At 40.2% G+C, this 20,357-nt stretch overlaps 1 protein-coding gene across 1 annotated transcript in view; it reads right to left on the bottom strand.

Moving 5' to 3' along the window:
• The window catches only part of ocln1 (occludin1), a 30,121-nt gene extending 12,930 nt beyond the window's left edge, over positions 1–17,191 (bottom strand). The window contains exons 1-4 of the mRNA XM_088348771.1: positions 17,030–17,191; positions 5,003–5,551; positions 4,134–4,331; positions 3,889–4,050 (exon numbers count right to left, since the gene is read on the bottom strand). Coding sequence (XP_088204897.1) covers positions 3,889–4,050; positions 4,134–4,331; positions 5,003–5,521 — 879 coding nt within the window. The 5' untranslated portion in view covers positions 5,522–5,551; positions 17,030–17,191. The remainder of the gene's footprint in view (positions 1–3,888; positions 4,051–4,133; positions 4,332–5,002; positions 5,552–17,029) is intronic.
• Positions 17,192–20,357: the final 3,166 nt, after the last annotated feature.

Genomic DNA, 20,357 nt, shown 5'->3' with positions numbered 1-20,357 from the left:
ACACAGACACACACTCACATACACACTCAGGAGATAAAGTCCTCGTCCTGGGATCAAGAGGTCACAGGTTCAATTCCCGATGCCTCCGTGTTATATTTCGAAGTGTCCTTGGGCAAGACACTGAATCCCTAATGCCCCAATAAGCAGGTCGGCGCCTTGCATGGCCGTGGCCGCTATCGGTGTGTGAGTGTGTGTGTGTGAATGGGTAAGTGTGAAGCATATTGTAAAGCGCTTTGGGAGGTCTTCAGTGACTGGAAAATCGCTATATAAATGCAGACCATTTACACACACACACATTATGTATACACACACACACATACATATATATACACATATATATATATATATATACATATACATATATATACATACATACATATACATATATATACATATATATATATACATATATATATATACATATATATATATACATATATATCACCAATATATATATATAGATATATATATATGTATGTATATATAGTGTCAAGTCAATAAATGCTTTTATTGAGAAGGTAAGGTATATTTTTTTAGACCCGCGAAGTTTTGAAAAAAGGAACCGCGAACTAGTGAGGTTCCAATGTAGTCCAATAAAATTTTGCAGCAACATTGTGCAAGAACAAGAATAAAGTCTGTCCGCCCCTCTCCCCTAAATAGACCCCCTCCAGAGGAAAGTCGGGGAGAAGAACAATTTAAATGTGACCTGTGGGAGCTCTCTCTCTTAAATGCAGGAGTTGCTGGGATGTGTTAATCAAATATGTTTAATTATACAGTATTTGCATTACTGTATTTTACATCTAGCAACATTTGAGTACATGTGGACTTCTAATTTTGTTTTTCTCTAAGTACCTAACTTCTCTGCTTCTGCCTGGAGCCGGCCAGACTGAACCATTTACTGCCCCCCCCACCCCTCTGTGTGGATTGGCACAGCAATGCAGTAGCAACCCGACCTTTTTATACATTATACATGAAGCTACATTAAATATGCCTCCCCTGCAAGGCAAAACATCCTCACTCCGGTACGCTAGTGGCCCAGCATTTTACAATCACTGGGAGGAGAATCTAGGCCAAGACATCTTTGGATGAACTAATTGTGTTCCTTTTCTCTTCTTAATGTGCTTCATTAGATACTGTTCCATTAGTGAAGGTCATCTAATGCCATATGCGGCAGTCACGAACCAGGACAGGAAACAGGAATGAGAACCCAATAGCGTAACATACTCACAGTTTATTAGGGAGAGGAGTAATGCGCGCACACTCGATCCGAGGATCGATGGTCGCAGAAGTGGATTGAAATCCGAACGAAAGAGTGGTCAAAATCAAACTGATCGGGCAGAACATAAGATCAACACAAACAGGATCAAACACAGGCAAATTCACAGGACTTGGCATATAAAACAGAGTCTAGCAGGAGTTTCGCAGCTGCTCTGACACCAGGCAACTCGCAAGACCGCGTTTAAGTAGTCCGGCAGCAATCTGTCAACGCGTTTCAGCTGGTGTCTGCTGGAGGAGCTGGGATTCGAACCTGCAATCTCTTGATCCCAAAACGAGCGCTCTACCTCCTGGCTTTAGTTTCATCAGTTGTGTGGGAGAGAGCCAAGGAATAGCATCTTGCCCAAAACGGGATTTGCTTCCACCTACATACTCTACGTCTCTATTAGAATCTTTTTCAATAAATTTGATATCACCAACAAGTGCCTTTTAGAACTTTAACATATTTTAAAAATTTGGACAAAGTTTGACATCTCTGCTGTTTGTAGGTTTCAGTTGTAATGGTGTTCTGTGCAGTCATTGGAGACATTTTGTGATTAAGGGTATATGAATAATCACAAGATTGGATAGATTGAGAAATGAAATTGTGAGAGACAAAACTGGAGTAGTAGTGGAACTGAGCAAGCGTGTGGATAAGAGAGTACTTGGTTGGTTTGGACACATGGAGAGGATGGATGAGGAGCGAATGTTGAAGAGGATCTACAGAGCAGAAGTAAATGGAAGGAGACCAAGAGGAAGGCCGCGATTAACGTGGATGGATGGAGTTATGAGTGCTCTGCAGGAACGAGGTCTAAATATAGTGGAAGCTAGAGCTCTTATTGGTGATAGGACTGAGTGGAGAGGTGTTGTAAAAGGATAGTGGGATGTTTGGACGCGTTCCAAGGGATGGGCAGGGCACCTGTACAATGTTCCCTTTAAGCTGCGCTATTATGTAAAATTATACACAAAATGACTTAAAGGAAGGAGGAATAGAACAAAAAAGAAAAAAATACCAAAATGAAAAAGTAGTGAAAAGCTGAGAAAAAAAGAAACAAAAGGAAGAGAAAAAAGAAGGAAAAATACAGAAAAAGCCAGAATAAAAGGAAAGAAAGAAACAAAGGAAAAAAAGTAAGTAGAGAACACAAAGGAAAAAGTAACAGCTAGGAAAAAAATCAACACAATAAGATTTTTTTTAAAGGAATTAAAAAAAAGAGAGAAAAAAAAGAGAAAAAGTTTGTGTTGCATTCAAATAATTTCCAATTATACTAAGTGATTCTTGTTGCCAACATTGTACTTCCACTAAAAAATGTGATTAAATTCAGTTGTGTATCGTGCAACCGACCAAATAAGACCCCCAAAATGTTAGTATTATGCAACAAAAGATGCCAGAAAAAAAAAAGAAATGGAAATCTAGTGAAAGAATTGTTGTAAAAATAAATGACGTTTGTTGGCTGTACAACCTTTGCAATAATACATTAGTCAATTCATTCAAAAGTGAAACAATTTTTTGCTTTGCCGGAAACTCAGCAAAATGTAACGCTATGTCATGTTTTGGACATGTTTGATAATGACTTAGTTGCCACACTTGGGACTGCTGTTGCTCACTGATTTTGTGTGAACACTCAGACCCGTGGAAAATTACAGGGAACATTGCACCTGTATGATGCGGCAGGGGTAAACCAGTGAAAGCTCTCAGGGCCTGCTGTTGAACGGAAGAGTGTAATTGTGTCACCCTGACCCGAGTGACATAGCCTCTTTCTTGTGTCCCGTTTCATCTGGAGGGACGAAAGCCTTACCAACTTAGGTACCGAAGTGCCTAACTTGTTTGGGTGTTTGGGCATTTGGGTTGGCCATGGTCCAAACAATTTTGTGTGTGTTTCTTGCCATTTTTCCCACTTTTTAAATTTTCTTTGTTAATGTATGTGTTTGTCTTGCTGTCAATCACCCCTCTTCAGGGATATGATCAAGGTAGATAGATAGATAGATGTCACAATCACATGTATTGGGAACACCTGTGCTCAGGTTTTGGCGCCAACAGCCAGGACAGCCGATTGGCGCACCCTGTACATTTAAATCTCCAGCTTCCGGTAACACTTTGTCTGATTGTACTCATGCTACCTGTTGCCTTCATCCCAGTAAGCCCGTACCTCTGACTCTTTGCCTGCTCCTGATTGATCCCCGTTGCCGACCCATTTCTGTAATCTGCCCTGCCCGTCTGACTCCTGAACTCTTCTCCGAATACTACGACGCCCTTCTACTCCAGCCCAGGCCATCAACACTACGATTACGCCTGTCCGCGACCATTCCCGCCAAGCCTTCACCCGCCTGTCAAGTTCCGTCAATCCGCCAACCAACGGATCGAAGAATCCCACCTTGTCATTTCCTTCCTTTCAGTAAAACCAAGAAACGAGCGCAAGTGATCTCAGTCTTCCTTTCGTCCTGTCTGACAATAGAATAATCACAACTTGACCTGATTTAAGACTGTGTATTAGCCCAAAATGGGACACAATATGTCCTATGGGTTGAATATTTTTTTTTATAGCTGCAACTGATTCTTTCTGACTTTAAGCAACTTCTCATTTCAACCTCTGCCTTGTTGACAGATATTCTAAAACAAACATAGAAAATTCTCACCCAATCCTGTACATTTCGCCCTTCTGATTGCCTGACCAGTCGCCTGTCCCAGTAGATACTAGCTTTGCCGTGTCGCCAGATTTTGCTGCGAGTTTTCCAGGAGTAGTACGCGGCGAGTGACTGGGTCAAGACCACCATCAGACCCAGAGCTAATGCTACCGCCTAGGTAAAGGAAAAAATAACTTCTTCAAGATTCATAGATCCATACACAATCATTCAGAGTGTTGGGGAATATTCCCACTGACCTCTTCTGGGTCCATGAAGCAGTAGTGGTACAGGTACTGGCTGTACATAGGGAATCCCCCAGGAAAACCAGCGCCGCCACTCAGGCTGGGCCTGTCCGGAATGTTCTGGCACATCATCAGAATTGGATTGTACAGCATGCTCTGTGAGCTCTGAGACATCGGGTTGACACCGATCACAAAAATGATGTCAATAATGGCCTGCAATTATGAAAAAAAAAAAACAGCAGAGTTGATGCTTAGTGTTCAAATGAAGAGTAATGGAGTGTTAATGCTGGATTCTGTCTAGATCAGGGGTGTCCAAACGACGGCCCGCGGGCCAACTGCGGTCAGTTTTTATTGGCCCGCAGCAAATTCTGAAAATCTAGTTGAATATGGCCCGCACATGGCGCTTGAGCTCAACTCTGTTGCACTACTCAGTTTTAACACTAGATGGAGCCAGTAACGGAAAAGGTGCTTCTCCAGCCATGCATTTGAGATCCCCTGAACTGGAAAACATTGGAATTGTGTTTTCTCTGCTTATTTAATGAACCTTCTTGTGATTCATTTAAACTGTCATTTAAATTCAAAGTGTATTACTGTGTAACGTATTCTGACACAAAATAGATTGATTGTTAATTCTAAGGCAGTGGCTCAGGAGGTAGAGCGCTCGTCTTGGGATCAAGAGATCGCAGTTCGATACCCGGCTCCTCCGTGTTACATGTTGAAGTGTCCTTGGGTAAGACACTGAACCCCTAATGCCCCCAATAAGCAGGTTAGCGCCTTACGGCCACTATTGGCAGTAGAAATTTCATGTGAGCCTATCTGCGCAAAGGAGTTTGACACCCCTGGTCTAGTGCATGTAATATTTCTTGTATGTATATAAGCCTCACCTGTAGTACGGCTAAGACGATGTCACAGATGAACACAGTGAGGTAGAAACCGGATCCTCTCGCCGCCCTCGAACGGGAGAACCCCCCAACCAGGAACCCGAGCGAAACCAGAAAGATGATGGAGGCCATGGAGATCATAGCGGCCTTTGCTGACTGCGGAGTCATGTAGGAGCTGCTGTAACCGTAGCTCCCTCCGTAGTAGCCCTGCCCCGCCCCCGGGACACCCCCAACCCCGTAACCAAGGCCGTTCATGTCCCAAACCAAAGTGGAGGCCACGCAGGCGAAAATAAGGAATGACATGAGCACGGCGAGGCCGTGGAAGGTTTTGACGAAACCGGGAGGGGAATACCACCTGTAGAAGTGTTGGGGTCTGGATTCGGTGAGGTGGGGGTAGGCAGGGGGGTTGGAGGCGTAGCTCACATAATGGCTATGAGGGGAGTAGATGTTTCTTGGTGGATGGAAGCTGTGGGAGGCGGCGCTGTATAGCGGGGGGCTGTCGTAGTGCCGAGGTTCGTACATGGTTGACGAGCAGGGTTCATCAAATTTCCCCTGGGGGAAGGAGAAACAGATCAATACTGGGGAGTCTGGTGAATTTTTTAACGGTGGACACAAGTTTAGTTGCACACTCACTTAGTAGAGCAGTCTCATCTCATCTCATCTCATTAGCTACACCGCTTATCCTCAGTAGGGTCGCGGGGGTGCTGGAGCCCATCCCAGCAATCATCGGGCAGTGGGCAGGGGACACCCTGAACTGGTTGCTAGCCAATAGCAGGGCACACGGGGACAGACAACTCACTCGCTCATTCACACCTAGGGACAATTTGGAATGTGGGAGGAAAGCGGAGTTCCCGGTGGAAACCCACGCAAGCACGGGGAGAACATACAAACTCCGCACAGGAAGTCTGGAGCTGCCCTAGTAGAGCAGTATATATGTGAAATGAACTTCTGAAATAACCAATTCTTTTATTAACTTTTATTAACTTTTATTAACTATAATGACCTTCTAATTTTTAAATATTAGTCTTAATCAATGTTCCCTCTAAGATGCGCTCGTGCGCAATCGCGCACTGCCTGCACATTCTCAGTGCACAAGAAAATCTATCCAGCGCAAAGTTCCCTCAAAGCTGCTTGTGTGAGTTTTTAGAGTTTTTCGAGAACCGGCTTCTTCGGCTCGGCTCACTAAAAGGAACCGGCTCTTTCGGGTCCTAAACGGCTCTTCAGGTTGTTTTTGCTTCTTTCATCCCCATATGACCAAATATTATGTAAAATTATGCACAGAATGACTTAAAGGAAGGGGGAATAGAACAAAAAAGAAAAAAATACCAAAATGCAAAAGTAGTGAAAAGCTGAGAAAAAAAGAAACAAAAGGAAGAGAAAAAAGAAGGAAAAATTCAGAAAAAAGCCAGAAAAAAAGAAAAGAAATAAACAAAGGAAAAAAAGTAAATAGAGAACAAAAAGAAAAACTGGCTCCTTCACACCTAGGGACAATTTGGACCAGCCAATTAACCTGACATGCATGATTTTGGAATGTGGGAGGAAACCGGAGTGCACCAAGGAAACCCACACAAGCACAGGGAGAACATGCAAACTCCCTACAGGAAGGCTGGTAGCTGGATTTGAACCCAAGCCCTTAAAAGTGTGCCGCAAACGCGCTAACCACTAAGCTGCCATGCCGCTCCGGATTAATAATTCAACTGCTAAATTTATAACTTAAAAAATAACGTATGGGATTTTTACCTTCAGAAATAATTTGAGTGACTGATTGCGATCTAAACAACTAATTGTTGTGGTTGACCTCTGGCGTCCTCTGCTGGTTAATACTCCAAAGTAGAGGTTCCATTCCTCCAAACATTCTTATAGAACTATATACCCTTTAAGCAAAAAAATACGGCAGTGGATGTTTATCATAGCAGCACATATGAAGCAAATATAAGGCAGCAGTGATATGCTAAAGGAGAAAAAAACATTAAGATATGGAGAATACACTTCGTGTATGTTTTGTAAAGAAAAGTAACACATTGTGTCGTAATTAAGACACCTGATTTCAGATTACATACCTGTCAACCTGTACGTTTTTGCCGTACAAAGTACGTTTATTATGCATTTTAAGACGTATACGACGTACAAGAAAATCTGTACGGAAAAACGCAAATTTGTCAATGATGGGTACCCTCCGGTATACACCGACTATCACCAAACGGCAAATCAATCAAATCAAATCATTTCGCCGCGGTAGCCTCTATCTCTGTATTGTTTTTTTTTCGTTGCAAACGAAGCGAGCGGTTTGATGCTACTGTGCGCATGCGTCTGCCGCCTCGGATTTCATGTGGTAGTTGTGTAGTGAAAGGGAGTCCGTCTCTTTTTAGAGAAGCGGCTTTTTCGGCTCAACTCATTAAAGAGAGCCGGCTCTCAAACGGCTCACTGGCTTTGATGTATTGTATTATGAAATATTATGTTTTATAAAGAAGTTAAGAAAAAAGGAAGTATAAAAGGAGAAAATGAAAAAAGACAGGTTTGTGGTTATCCCTTGAATAAGTATATTACCAACAATGTATTGGTATTTTTTCCTTCTACAGTGAACGTCCAGGCTACTTCATTTGTGAACTTTTTTCTATAATAAACCTCATTCATGTCGAGCAACTCAGTATCTCACAACAAAATGTATAATATTTATTGTAACATCTCATCTCATCTCATTAGCTGCACCAATTATCCTCAGCAGGGTCGCGGGGGTGCTGGAGCCCATCCCAGCCATCACCGGGCAGTGGGCAGAGGACAACCTGAACTGGTTGCCAGCCAATCGCAGGGCACACGGGGACAGACAACTCACTCGCCCATTCACACCTAGGGACAATTTGGACCGGCCAATTCACCTGAAATGCATGTTTTTGGAATGTGGGAGGAAACCGGAGTGCCCGGAGGAAACCCACGCAAGCACGGGGAGAACATACAAACTCCGCACAGGAAGTCTGGAGCTGGATTTGAACCCACGCAGGAGGTTCCCATGACTTGAACTGTGCCGCACATGCGCTAACCACTGCGCCGCCGTGCTGCCCTAATAGAGCAGTATATATGCGAAATGAACTTCTGAAATAACCAATTCTTTTATTAACAATAATAATGACCTCCTAATTTTTACACACATGTACAATATAACATGTTAAACGACATAAATAAACACGTTTGAAAAAAAAAAATATTGTTGTGTATTTTGTAAGGGAAAACACAACAGTTTGTAAGGGCATGGAGCCCTGGAGCGCGACAGGTATGAGATTGGGTAGCAGTTTATTTTATTCATCAAGCTGTCAAGCTTAATTCAATCGGTGTTCATGCATGCAGAAGTGCGGCAAAAAAAGAAAAAAAAATCTTAAAACTAAAGTCGATATAATTGCTCGAGCTCAGAAGCCGGACCAATCACAACCTGCAAACAAACGTTCTCTCTGGTGCCTCGCGCACAGTATGGAAAAGTAAAATGAAGAAACAACCAGGTTGCGTTACTGCTTCCATAAAAAATCAAATTATAATAAGGAACATATATGCTTTGAATCTTTCTGACAACTATTGTAGGCTAATAGAGTATAACAGCATGCTGGTCTTTTTGTCTATCCCTGCGATTACCCTGATATGTGGAGGTAGAGAGGAGTATCACGGTTGTCATGGCGCCCAATTGGCCCCACCCTTGGGGGCCAGCTGAAGCGCGTTGACAGATTGGCTCCCTGTCAGTATTTAAACGCTGTCCTGTCAGTCGCTTGTGGTCGGTCCGTCTGCGAATCTCCCTTTTTACACAGCAAGCCCTTTTTTCGCCTGTCCTGTGTTTTTGCTCTTGTTTTTCTCCCGCTACGATCTGTTTGAATTCGACTTTTTCCGTTCCCGACATCTCCATCGCTCTCCACGGAAGTCCCACTTCCACGGCTGAGCAAGCTACTCCCCGCGATCAACGATCTCCGGAACGAGTGTGCGCTCCTTTACCTTCTCCCCCAATAAAACTGTGAGTAACGTTACGCGAGTGGGTCCTGTTTCCTGTTCTGGTCCTGACAAGGAGACACAAAGTTATGCTCCTACTGTAGAAAATTAAAATGTATTAAAATGAGGAACAGAAATGCTTAGAATAGTTTTAACAAGTTGTGTCGGCTAATATTATAGCATGGCGTCAGGTGACTAAGTATCTAGGCTATCTTTCTACGAGGTCGATAACGGTGACGTCACTTTCGGTTGTTATCGGTTCGATAACTGTCGATAACTGAAAAATTTCTCAAAGGAGACATTTTTTTGGGTGCATTTATCATTATTATTGTCATTTTTCATTCAAATAGTTTAATCTGCGCTTATTTCCTCAATAGTTTCAAAACAGGACCTTGTGCAAAAGTGATACTCATTTTTCATGAATAGAGTACGATTAAAAATAATCAACAGGATTTTTGTTACTTGATTTTATATTCACCCCATCTCATCTCATCAGCTGCACCGCTTATCCTCAGTAGGGTCGCGGGGGTGCTGGAGCCCATCCCAGCAATCATCGGGCTGTGGGCAGGGGACACCCTGAACTGGTTGCGAGCCAATCGCAGGGCACACAGGGACAGGCAACTCGCTCGATCATTCACACCTAGGGACAATTTGGACAGGCCAATCCACCTGAAATGCATGGTTTTTGTAATGTGGGAGGAAACCGGAGTGCCCGGAGGAAACCCACGCAAGCACGGGGAGAACATACAAACTCCGCACAGTAAGGTCAGTAGCTGGATTTGAACCCACACAGGAGGTTCCCAAGACCTTAGAACTGTGCCGCACAAGCGCTATATTCATATTATATAGATTTTCAATAGCATTATTTTTAAATAAAGTAATTAGCCTTCAACAATTAATACATCACTATATTTGATATTCTAAGATTTGACCATATACAGTGGAACCTCGGTTTTCAAACGCCTCACAGTTCGAACAAATCGGAGTCTGAACAAAAAATTCGAGAAATTCTTGCTTCGAAGTTCGAACGGCGGTACGATAGCTATGGCTAACTGTAGTGCAGTGGTACGGTCTAGGGGTGGATGTTTCACATCACATTTTTTTTTCTCCTTTTAATTTTCTCAGGTGCAATTGCACCTCCACTACACTAGGGGGCGTCCGAGATTAAACAAATGTGTAGCAAATGGGTCGAGTTACAGAATTTCGTCGAACTCCACCACCCCGATGAAGCTGCAGCCATCAGAGTCATCGATGACTTTAATGACACTTTCATGAACCACTTCCGAAAAGTGCTAAAAAGAAGGCAGAAGCAAGTGTCATTGGATAGATACTTTAAGAGAAAAGAACATCCTGTAGCAAAGAGATTTGAACGTGTGAGCACCCCTCAGACAGAAGAGCTCCCCGAAGTTTTTGTGGAAGGGGACTCTCCTTCCAAACAATCATTTTCCTTCCTCCTCCATCCCTCTCACCGTCCACCTGCGCCTTCTGCTGACCACCACAAAGGTAAAAAATCCTATTCCTAATTCTTTTCCTCATCCTTTTTTATTTTATTTTTACACGTTCATGTTAGCGTAATCTTTCGTACGGAAGATTACTCTAACGCGAACGTACGATTAGCCCGGGTTACATTTATGTTTATGTTATTTGTGTCTTAAAGGTAAACAAAGGTAAACATTCAGGGTGTTGGAATGATTAAAACGATTTACATTATTTGTAATGGGAAAAACGATTTCCGTGTTCGAACAAATCGCTTTTCGAACAGGGTTCTGGAACGGATTTTGGTCGAGAACCGAGGTTCCACTGTATTTGAAACCTTTTTTGCTCTCTAAACATATTACTTTGCTGCCATCTGTTGGCATCTTATGTTCCTGCCCAGAGCCTTCGTTGGAAAATGCTGGTCTAGTAATGCCTCCAAGAGCCAAGAAGAAATACGCTAGTTCCAGGATGACCAGGCTCCAATGGATGTTGCAATAACAAATAATAAACAGATATTGTCAACATAAAATATAGGTTACAATTGGAAAGGTAAAGAAGAAATAAAAGATTGCATGTTGAAGTTTATCTGTTCTCTCCTTTTCAATCATTCTGAATAATTATTATTCATTCAAAATCAGTTCCATCCATCCATTATCTGCACCGCTTATCCTCAATAGGGTCGCGGGGGTGCTGGAGCCCATCCCAGCAAGCACGGGGAGAACAAGCAAACTCCGCACAGGAAGGTTCGGTCTCATGACCTCAGAACTGTGCCGCACACGCACTAACCCCTCAAAATCAGTTCTCACGTAAAATATCAGTAAGATAGGAAAATTCAATTAATTCATTATTGAATGAAAAATATTGTTTTAGGAGTGTGTTATCAAGGTGCCCTTTGTGTTTCTCCGTGCCCTTTAAATTGCTCTCTGCCTCAAAAAGTTTGGAGACCCCTGATCTATACTGTATGAAGTTAATACTATTAGTAGTAGTATTATTATTATCATCTTTCCCTGACCTTATTACCCCCTAGACCTAACAAGGTGTTTTTTTTTAGCTAATCTAGCCGTAGCTCTTTAGCCGATCAACTTTTAGCTAGCTAACATTCAACAGATTAACAAAACTTTAATAACTCTATCCAATATGTTTTTTTTCAAATTGTACTCAATAACCACGTTTCATAATTTGCCATAACACGGTATAACTTTAAGAGTGCCTCATACAAGTATAACACATTTAAAATAAAATAAAAAGTAAGGAGTGTCAAGTTGAAGCTTACCTCCATTTTGACGATTGAACTCCCGCCAAAATCGAATGACATCACTTCCTGTCAATGGCTTTTATGGAATTGTAGTCTTTAGGGGGGCAATTGAGCACAATCTAGCAGGGTGGATATTTACTACTGGGACATCTAGAATTTGAACAAAATAGAAAGTAAAAATATAAATTCATAACATTTGATTGCATAATCACATTAAGTTTAGTGTAGTTTATCAAATTCTTAAAGGAAAAAAATGAATTTATAATTCTATGGCCTTTGAGGAAGTGGACTACATTGCTCTGCGGACCCAATAAATCGAGCATGTGTATTACTATTATGTATTCAAAATTCAAAATGCGTTTAGGTTCAAATAATTGCACTTAAAGTGATTAATTAAAGTACATTTTGCAGATTTTAGAGAAAAATCAGGGTAAGGGAAAGATGCTGAGATGAACTGTTGCTCCAATCAGAGAATCATTCTTTAATCTAAGATCTGCTCCCCAAAAATGTATATTTAAATGGAAAATGTTTATTACATGTGCATACCTGTCGCGCTCCAGGGCTCCATGCCCTTACAAACTGTCGTATTTTCCCTTACAAAATACAAAATAATCTTACATATTTTTTTTTTCAAACGTGTTTATTTATGTAGTTTAACATGTTATATTGTACATGTGTTTCGTTAATCATATATATTGTTAATCAACATTTTAGTGTGAGATACTGAGTTGCTCGACATGAATGAGGTTTATTATACAAAAAGTTCAAAAATGAAGTAGCTTGGACGTTCACTGTAGAAGGAAAAAATACATGCAAATATAATTTAGTAGAATAATACCTTTTCTTATTCAAATTATTCATTCTTTTTTGCATTAAATTATAGTTGGTAATATACTGCTTAAAGGGATAGCCACAAAACGAGATTCGTAATATAATGCAAGTGAGCCGTTTGAGAGCCGGCTCTCTTTAATGAGTTGAGCCGAAAAAGCCGGTTCTCTAAAAAAGGGACGGACTTCCTTTCACTACATCAAACCGCTCGCTTCGTTTGCAACGGAAAAAACGATACCGAGATAGAGGCTACCGCGGCGAACTGGTTTGACTTGATTGATTTGCCGTTTGGTGATAGTCGGTGTATACCGGATGGTACCCATCATCGACAAATTTGCGTTTTTCCGGACAGATTTTCTCGTACATGGTACACGTCTTAAAATGCATAATAAAAGTACTTTTACCTGTCCAGGTTGACAGGTATGCATGTGCTGTTTGGAAAATAAATACAAAAATACTGCTTCACTGCTCTCGATGGACCAGAACCGGCTCTCGGGTATCACCCACCCTCACGATGGAACTCAAACCACCCGCCTTTAATAATTTAAAGACAGATGAGAGGCAGACAAGGTCTGGAAAGTTTTGACTATTTAATGAATACACGTGGCAATTAAATGTCATTGAAAGTCTATTTAGAGGTCATCGTATCTTGAGGTTTTTCTCGACACATATTGGGTGAACCAGAATTTTTTTAGCGTCTCTATAAACACAACGTTGATCCTTGTGTTGGTAAAATCTTTCTTAAGCTATTCAAAATAAAAATAAAAAAAATCCGTATAAGGGTCCGTAAAAACTGTTACCTAATGGTAAAGATTCAACTTGCTTAAGTGAGTAAAATCTTCGTATGTCAAGGTGTAGCAGGGTTGAGGTAACTTAAGCTTGAGTAGTTTGTGGAAGTAGTAGACTCTTTGAGGTAAAGGCTTTTAAGTTATATTTACACACACACAAACAAATTTAAAACTGCCTTTGCTAATAGATCATATTCAACTTGACTCACGGACTAAGATCTTTATATGTCGGGGTAAGTTAACTTGAGCCAGGGTTGTTTGAGAATTCTACGGAGTCTTTTCTGTCACTGCATTTAAATACATACTCAGTTCTATTCAAAACAAAACTCCTTATAAGCCTAAGTTGCAACAAAGCCTTGGCTAATAGAACATATTCAACTTGACTTACGGACTAAGATCCTTATATTTCAGGGTTGAGTTAAGTTGAGCCTGGGTTGTTTGTCGATGCTACAGGGTCTTTTCTGTCATTGCATTTAAATACAAAGTCAGTTCTATTTAAAACAAAACTCCGTATAAGCCCAAGTTGCCACAACGCCTTGGCTAATAGAACATATTCAACTTGACTCAGAGACTAAGATCCTTATATGTCGGAGTAAGTTAACTTGAGCCCAGGTTGTTTGTGGATGCTACAGTCTTTTCTTTCATTTCATTTAAATACAAACTCAGTTCTATTTAAAACAAAACTCCGTATAAGCCCAAGTTGCCACAACGCCTTTGCCAATAGATAATATTCAACTTGTCTTACAGGCTAACATCAGGGTTGTGTTAACTTAAGCCGGGGTTGTTCGTGGATGCTTCTGAATCTTTTGTGTCACTGCATTGAAATACCAACTAAGTTATATCCAAAACAAAACTCTTTATAAGGCTAAGTTCCCTCAACGCCTTGGCTAATAGAACATATTCAACTTGACTCATAGACTAATATCTTTTTATGTCGGAGTAAGTTAACTTGAGCCAGGGTTGTTCGAGAATGCTACGGAGTCTTTTCTGTCACTGCACTTAAATACATACTCAGTTCTATTTAAAACAAAACTCCTTATAAGCCTAAGTTGCCACAAAGCCTTGGCTAATAGAACATATTCAACTCGTCTTACACACTAACATCAGGGTTTAGTTAACTTAAGCCGGGGTTGTTAATGGATGCTTCTGAATCTTTTGTGTCACTGCATTGAAATACCAACTAAGTTATATCCAAAACAAAACTCCTTATAAGCCCAAGCTGTCATGTCCAGCATGGTCGCCGTGGCGACCGGCTGGCCCCGCCCCCTGGGCACCGGCTGTAGCAGATCGTCCAATTTGCGTGTGTGCTTCTTAAGGGCGGGTTGTGGGTATTGCCGGTGGCTGGTTCATTGCGTTTTCTGTTCTGCATTAATCTGTTCTGTTTGACTTATGGAAACCTGTGTTTGCCCCTTCTGAGTAAAAGCCTGTTTTGTGAGTATTCCTAGTCTGAGTTCCTGTTTGCCTGTAAGCCTGTTTTTGTTTTGTTTTGTCCCTGAGTGTTGGACAACTTTTTTTGCTAAATAAAAGTAACTGGTCATTACGCGATTGAGTTCATCCTTCCTGCCTCCTGCCTCCGATCAGGTCCGGTCTCGTGACACAAGTTGCCACAACGCCTCGGCTAATAGAACATATTCAACTTGACTCACAGACTAAGATCCTTAAATGTCAGGGTTGAGTTACCTTGAGCCCAGGTTGTTTGATAATGCTACAGAGTCTTTTCTGTAACTGCATTTAAGTACAAACTCAGTTCTATTTAAAACAAAACTCCGTATAAACCCAAGTTGCACAACGCCTTGGCTTATAGAACATCTTCATCTTAACTTACAGACTAACATCTTTGCATGCCCAAGTCCAGCTTACTTAAGCCTGGGTTGCTCGCAGAAGTTACACAGAGTCTTTGTTGTATGTGCATTTGAATTCAAACGAAATTCCTTTTCATTTTTCAAATGAAAAATTTAATAAAACATTTGTTTTGTAAGAAAATTCTGAAAACATAAACTGGGGATGCTTGATAATTGTTTTTCTTCTACCAATACAGAAAAACTACCGTTGAAAATCTAAATATTATGTTACGAGGAACATCAATTCTTAGAATCTTTCCAACAAGTAATTTTGGCTGACTGAATATTTTAGAATCTCTCCAAGTAAATAATTATCATTCTTTTCTATCAGGCCAATAACTGCTATTTGTTTGTTATCTGTCCGATAACCATTGTCCCAATAATTATTGTGCATCCCTAATATTAGCACGTTTTGCGATATTATACATTATTTTATACTTTTTTTTTCGCAGTTAAAGCTACTCTTGGCCACCAAACAATAACTTATCTATTTCTTGTTACATTCAATTGTACTATACTATACTATACTATACTAAACTACAGTATACTATACTATACTATACTATACTATACTGTACTATACTATACTATACTTGATATACTATACTATACTGTACTGTACTATACTATACTATACTGTACTATACTATACTATACTATACTATACTATACTATACTATACTATACTATACTATACTATACTATACTATACTATACTATATGATACTAAACTACAGTGTACTATACTTGATATACTATGCTATACTATACTATACTATACTATACTATACTTGATATACTATAATATACTGTACTATACTATACTTTACTGTACTATACTATACTATACCATACTATACTATATTATACTAAACTATACTATACTTGATATACTGTACTTGATATACTATACTTGATATAGTATACTATACTATACTATAATATACTATACTATACAATACTATACTATACGACACAATACTATACTATACTACACTCCAGAAAGAACTGGGTTAAAATCAACCAATGTTTGGGTCAAAATGGACTTACATAAAAATTGGGTTGTTTTTACCCAATGTTCTTGGAGTTTTGCATATACGACCACACAAACATAGTTGAATGTATTTTTTTAAAAGAAAATTGTGCAACAAATAATATTTTTGATTTTCTTTTTAAGTAGGTTCAATTCACACCAAACGGTCTGGGTCATTTTGTTTGTAAAAATTGTGAAATGACCCAGAAAACTGTTCAAATTCACCCAGGTCATGTTTTGGTCCCATATTTGACCCAAAAAAGTGCATACTATAATATGTACTATACTTGTATAATACTACACACTGCCATACTATACCATACCTCACCATACCATACCATACCATACCATACCATACTATACCATACACTATTGCTATTACTATAATATTACCACATACAGGGTTGGGTAGGGTTACTTTAACTTGATTACTTTCAATTACTTTTGGATTACTCCAATACCAAATATGCTCATAAAAGACAAAAGAAACTAAATATGAATAAAATGATGACTCACAACACGTGGTAAGCTTTCTCTCCTGGCTTTGATCTCTTTGATCTCCGGCAAAACTAACATAAAAAGCGACAGAAACAAAATGAAAATAAATCCAAACAGCTTGCCAACATCATTTTTGCCGTTCCATGTGTTCCGTTACTCCCCAAGCCTGCACAAAATTGAGTCATTTTATTCTTTTATTAGCATATTTGGTATTAGAGTAATCCAAAAGTAATTGAAAGTATCAAGTCAAAGTAACCCTACCCAACCCTGACCACATATCAAAGACATAAAACCTAGCTTCCTTCTAGGTTTGCCATTAACCACAAACACGGTAAAGCAACTTACCCCAAGTTTGGACTTTGGACCCGTCTAGTTAAGCCTGGTAGAAATTCATTCCCATTCTACCCCATGTAGTATGTGAGGTCTCTTTGAGTTCTTTGCTCGTGATTCAAAGGCAGGAAACCAGCAGAAAACCCCCCCAGAGGGCTTTGTTTCAGTCACAGACGGTAGAGCCGCCGTACTTGTGTCTTTGAGTGGACACGTGCTTGGACAAAAGTCAACCCGGAGCCCAACCCGCCTCGGACAAAACAGGTCATTAGTTCTGGAAATGGGCAGGGCTTGGAAGTAGCTATTAAATACTGCTAATATTAGATGTAAAAGTACTATTGACAATAAAAAAACATATCTACTCATTTCCAGAAATTTTATTAAATGACATTTAAAGTTGTTAAATCAATTTCCTGAAACAAATCAATTGTACTTCAATTCAATGGACTTGATTTGTTCAATTCTTTCAATTTTAATACAGTATCTATCTATCTATCTATCTATCTATCTATCTATCTATCTATCTATCTATCTATCTATCTATCTATCTATCTATCTATCTATCTATCTATCTATCTATCTAGCTACTGTATGTATCTATCTATCTAGCTACTGTATGTATCTATCTGTCTAGCTACTGTATGTATCTATCTGTCTAGCTACTGTATCTATCTATCTATCTATCTATCTATCTATCTATCTATCTATCTATCTATCTATCTATCTATCTATCTATCTATCTATCTATCTAGCTACTGTATGTATCTATCTGTCTAGCTACTGTATGTATCTATCTGTCTAGCTACTGTATCTATCTATCTATCTATCTATCTATCTATCTATCTATCTAGCTACTGTATCTATCTATCTATCTAGCTACTGTATCTATCTATCTATCTATCTATCTATCTATCTATCTATCTATCTATCTATCTATCTATCTATCTATCTATCTATCTATCTATCTATCTATCTATCTATCTATCTATCTATCTATCTATCTATCTATCTATCTATCTATCTATCTACTCTATCTATCTATCTATCTATCCTATAGAACACAGGTGTCAAACAGGCAGCCCGCGGGCCAGATCAGGCCCACCAATGGTTTAAATCCGGCCCGCAAGACAGCAGTGAGAGAAGCGCAAGAGGAAAATGAGTTGTAGTTTTAAATATTTCCACCGGATGTCACCAAAGCCAGTTAACACTTGCAAAACAATTGTGGTAGTATTTCTCCATTTCTCTGACTCACTTCTTTTTTAATTATTTCTCCCTCTTTTTCTTTCTCCTGTTCACACTCTCTCTCTTTTTTTTCTATTTTCTCTGTTTCTCTCTCACTCTTTAGCTTTCTTTTTCTCTGGCTTGCTCTCTTTCTATTTTCTCTCTCTAATTTACACTTTAATTCTCTTTCTTTCTATTTTCTCTTTCTTTCTCACCCTCTTTCTTTCCCTTTTTTGACCTCTCTCTCTCTCGCCTCACTTTGTCTCTTTTTCTCCTGCTGACTGTTTTTTTTCTGTCGTTTCACTTTTCTTATTCTTTTTATCTTTCTCTTTTTTCACTTTCTTTTTCTCTCTTTATTCATTTCCCCCTTCTTCTCCATTCATATCTCTATTCTGCTCTCTCTTTTTCTCTCACTGTTACTCTGTCTCCCTTGTTCTCCCTATCTGTTTATCGCTCTCTCTTTCCCTCCCTCTCTCTTTCTCTTAAATTTACTAGTCTGGCCCCCGTGAGATTTTTTTATAGCATTTGTGGCCCCTAGCTAAAACGAGTTTGACACCTCTGCTATAGAATATGAATAACCTATATTTTATGTTGACCATATTTGTGTATCTGTGTATTATTTGCCCTCATGTAGGTTTTAGATCAGGCGATGGTGTCATAATAGTCTTTGGTTTGGAATAATCTGTGGTCTGTGCAGCCCTTTGAGACTCTTTGTGATTAAGGGCGCCACAAATAAACATGACTAGACTTGACTTGACTTAAAAAATCTCATCTCATCTCATCAGCTACACCGCTTATCCTCAGTAGGGTCGCGGGGGTGCTGGAGCCCATCCCAGCAATCATCGGGCAGTGGGCAGGGGACACCCTGAATTGGTTGGCAGCCAATCGCAGGGCACACAGGGACAGACAACTCGCTCGCTCATTCACACCTAGGGACAATTTGGACCGGCCAATTCACCTGAAATGCATGTCTTTGGAACGTGGGAGGGGGAAACCCACGCAAGCACAGGGAGAACATACAAACTCCGCACAGGAAGTCTGGAGCTGGATTTGAACCCACGCAGGAGGTTCCCAAGACATGAACTTTGCCGCACATGCGCGACTTAAAAAATATTATTTTAAATTCATTTTTCACTATAAGACAGGATCTAAACTCATGAATTGAAATAATCCATTATCTGCTCTGCCTATCCTCACAAGGAAAGCCTGGAGGAAAAAGAAACTTCCACATAGGGAGGCCAGTACCTGGAATTGAACCCTTGACCGACACGCTGCCATGCTAACCACTAATCCTCCGTACCACTCGGGAGGAATATGCAAATGATTTAGTTCATTTTCTGGTAAGCACTAAAATAGATAAAGGGCCGTATTAGCTCAGGAGGTAGAGCGCTCGTCATGGGATCAAGAGGTCGCAGGTTCGATTCCCGGCGCTTCCGTGTTATATGTTGAAGTGTCTTTGGGCAAGACACTGAATCCCTAATGTCCGCAATAAGCAGGTAGGCTCCTTGCATGGCTGCATGACCGGTATTGGTGCGTGAGTGTGTGTGTGTGAATGGGTAAGTGTGAAGCACATTGTAAAGCGCTTTGGGAGGTCTTCATTGACCTGAAAAGCGCTCCCAATTAGAAATCATGGAGGGGTCTAAAATTGTCATCGTGAGAGAGATAAACTAAAAAGAAAAATCCAAGAATCACAATGCATGATTTTTAAAGGATTTATTAGTGTGCTATAGCTGCAAATAAGTATTCGAACATCTGTGTAGCATCTAGAATCCGGACCATTTACCATATAAATTGTGAAATTTTGCAACCGTCTATTGTATATAACACAACTTCGAATTACTGTGAAGAGTAAAATTTGTGTATAAATTGCAATGCACACCAAAAATGTAATTAAAACAATATTTTCCCTAGTATTTAATTTCACCAGTTCGGTGGCCTTGCGGATAGGGCGCTCACCCTGAGACTGGGAGGTTGCTGGTTCGAGCCTTAGCTGCGTCATACTTAAGACTTACAGTATTGGTACTCATTGCTTCCCTGCTTGGCGCTAGGGGTTGGATTTGGGGGTTTGGCCACCCAACGAGATGTTGCAACACATCAGTTGGGTTGAGTGGGGGGGCTGGGAATC

Source organism: Urocampus carinirostris, chromosome 1 (assembly GCF_059441175.1).
Source record: "Urocampus carinirostris isolate Australia breed hairy pipefish chromosome 1, RoL_Ucar_1.0, whole genome shotgun sequence".
Lineage (NCBI taxonomy): Eukaryota > Metazoa > Chordata > Actinopteri > Syngnathiformes > Syngnathidae > Urocampus > Urocampus carinirostris.
The sequence above is the reverse complement of the archived record's forward strand: the minus strand, read 5'-3'. Positions and strand labels throughout refer to the sequence as shown.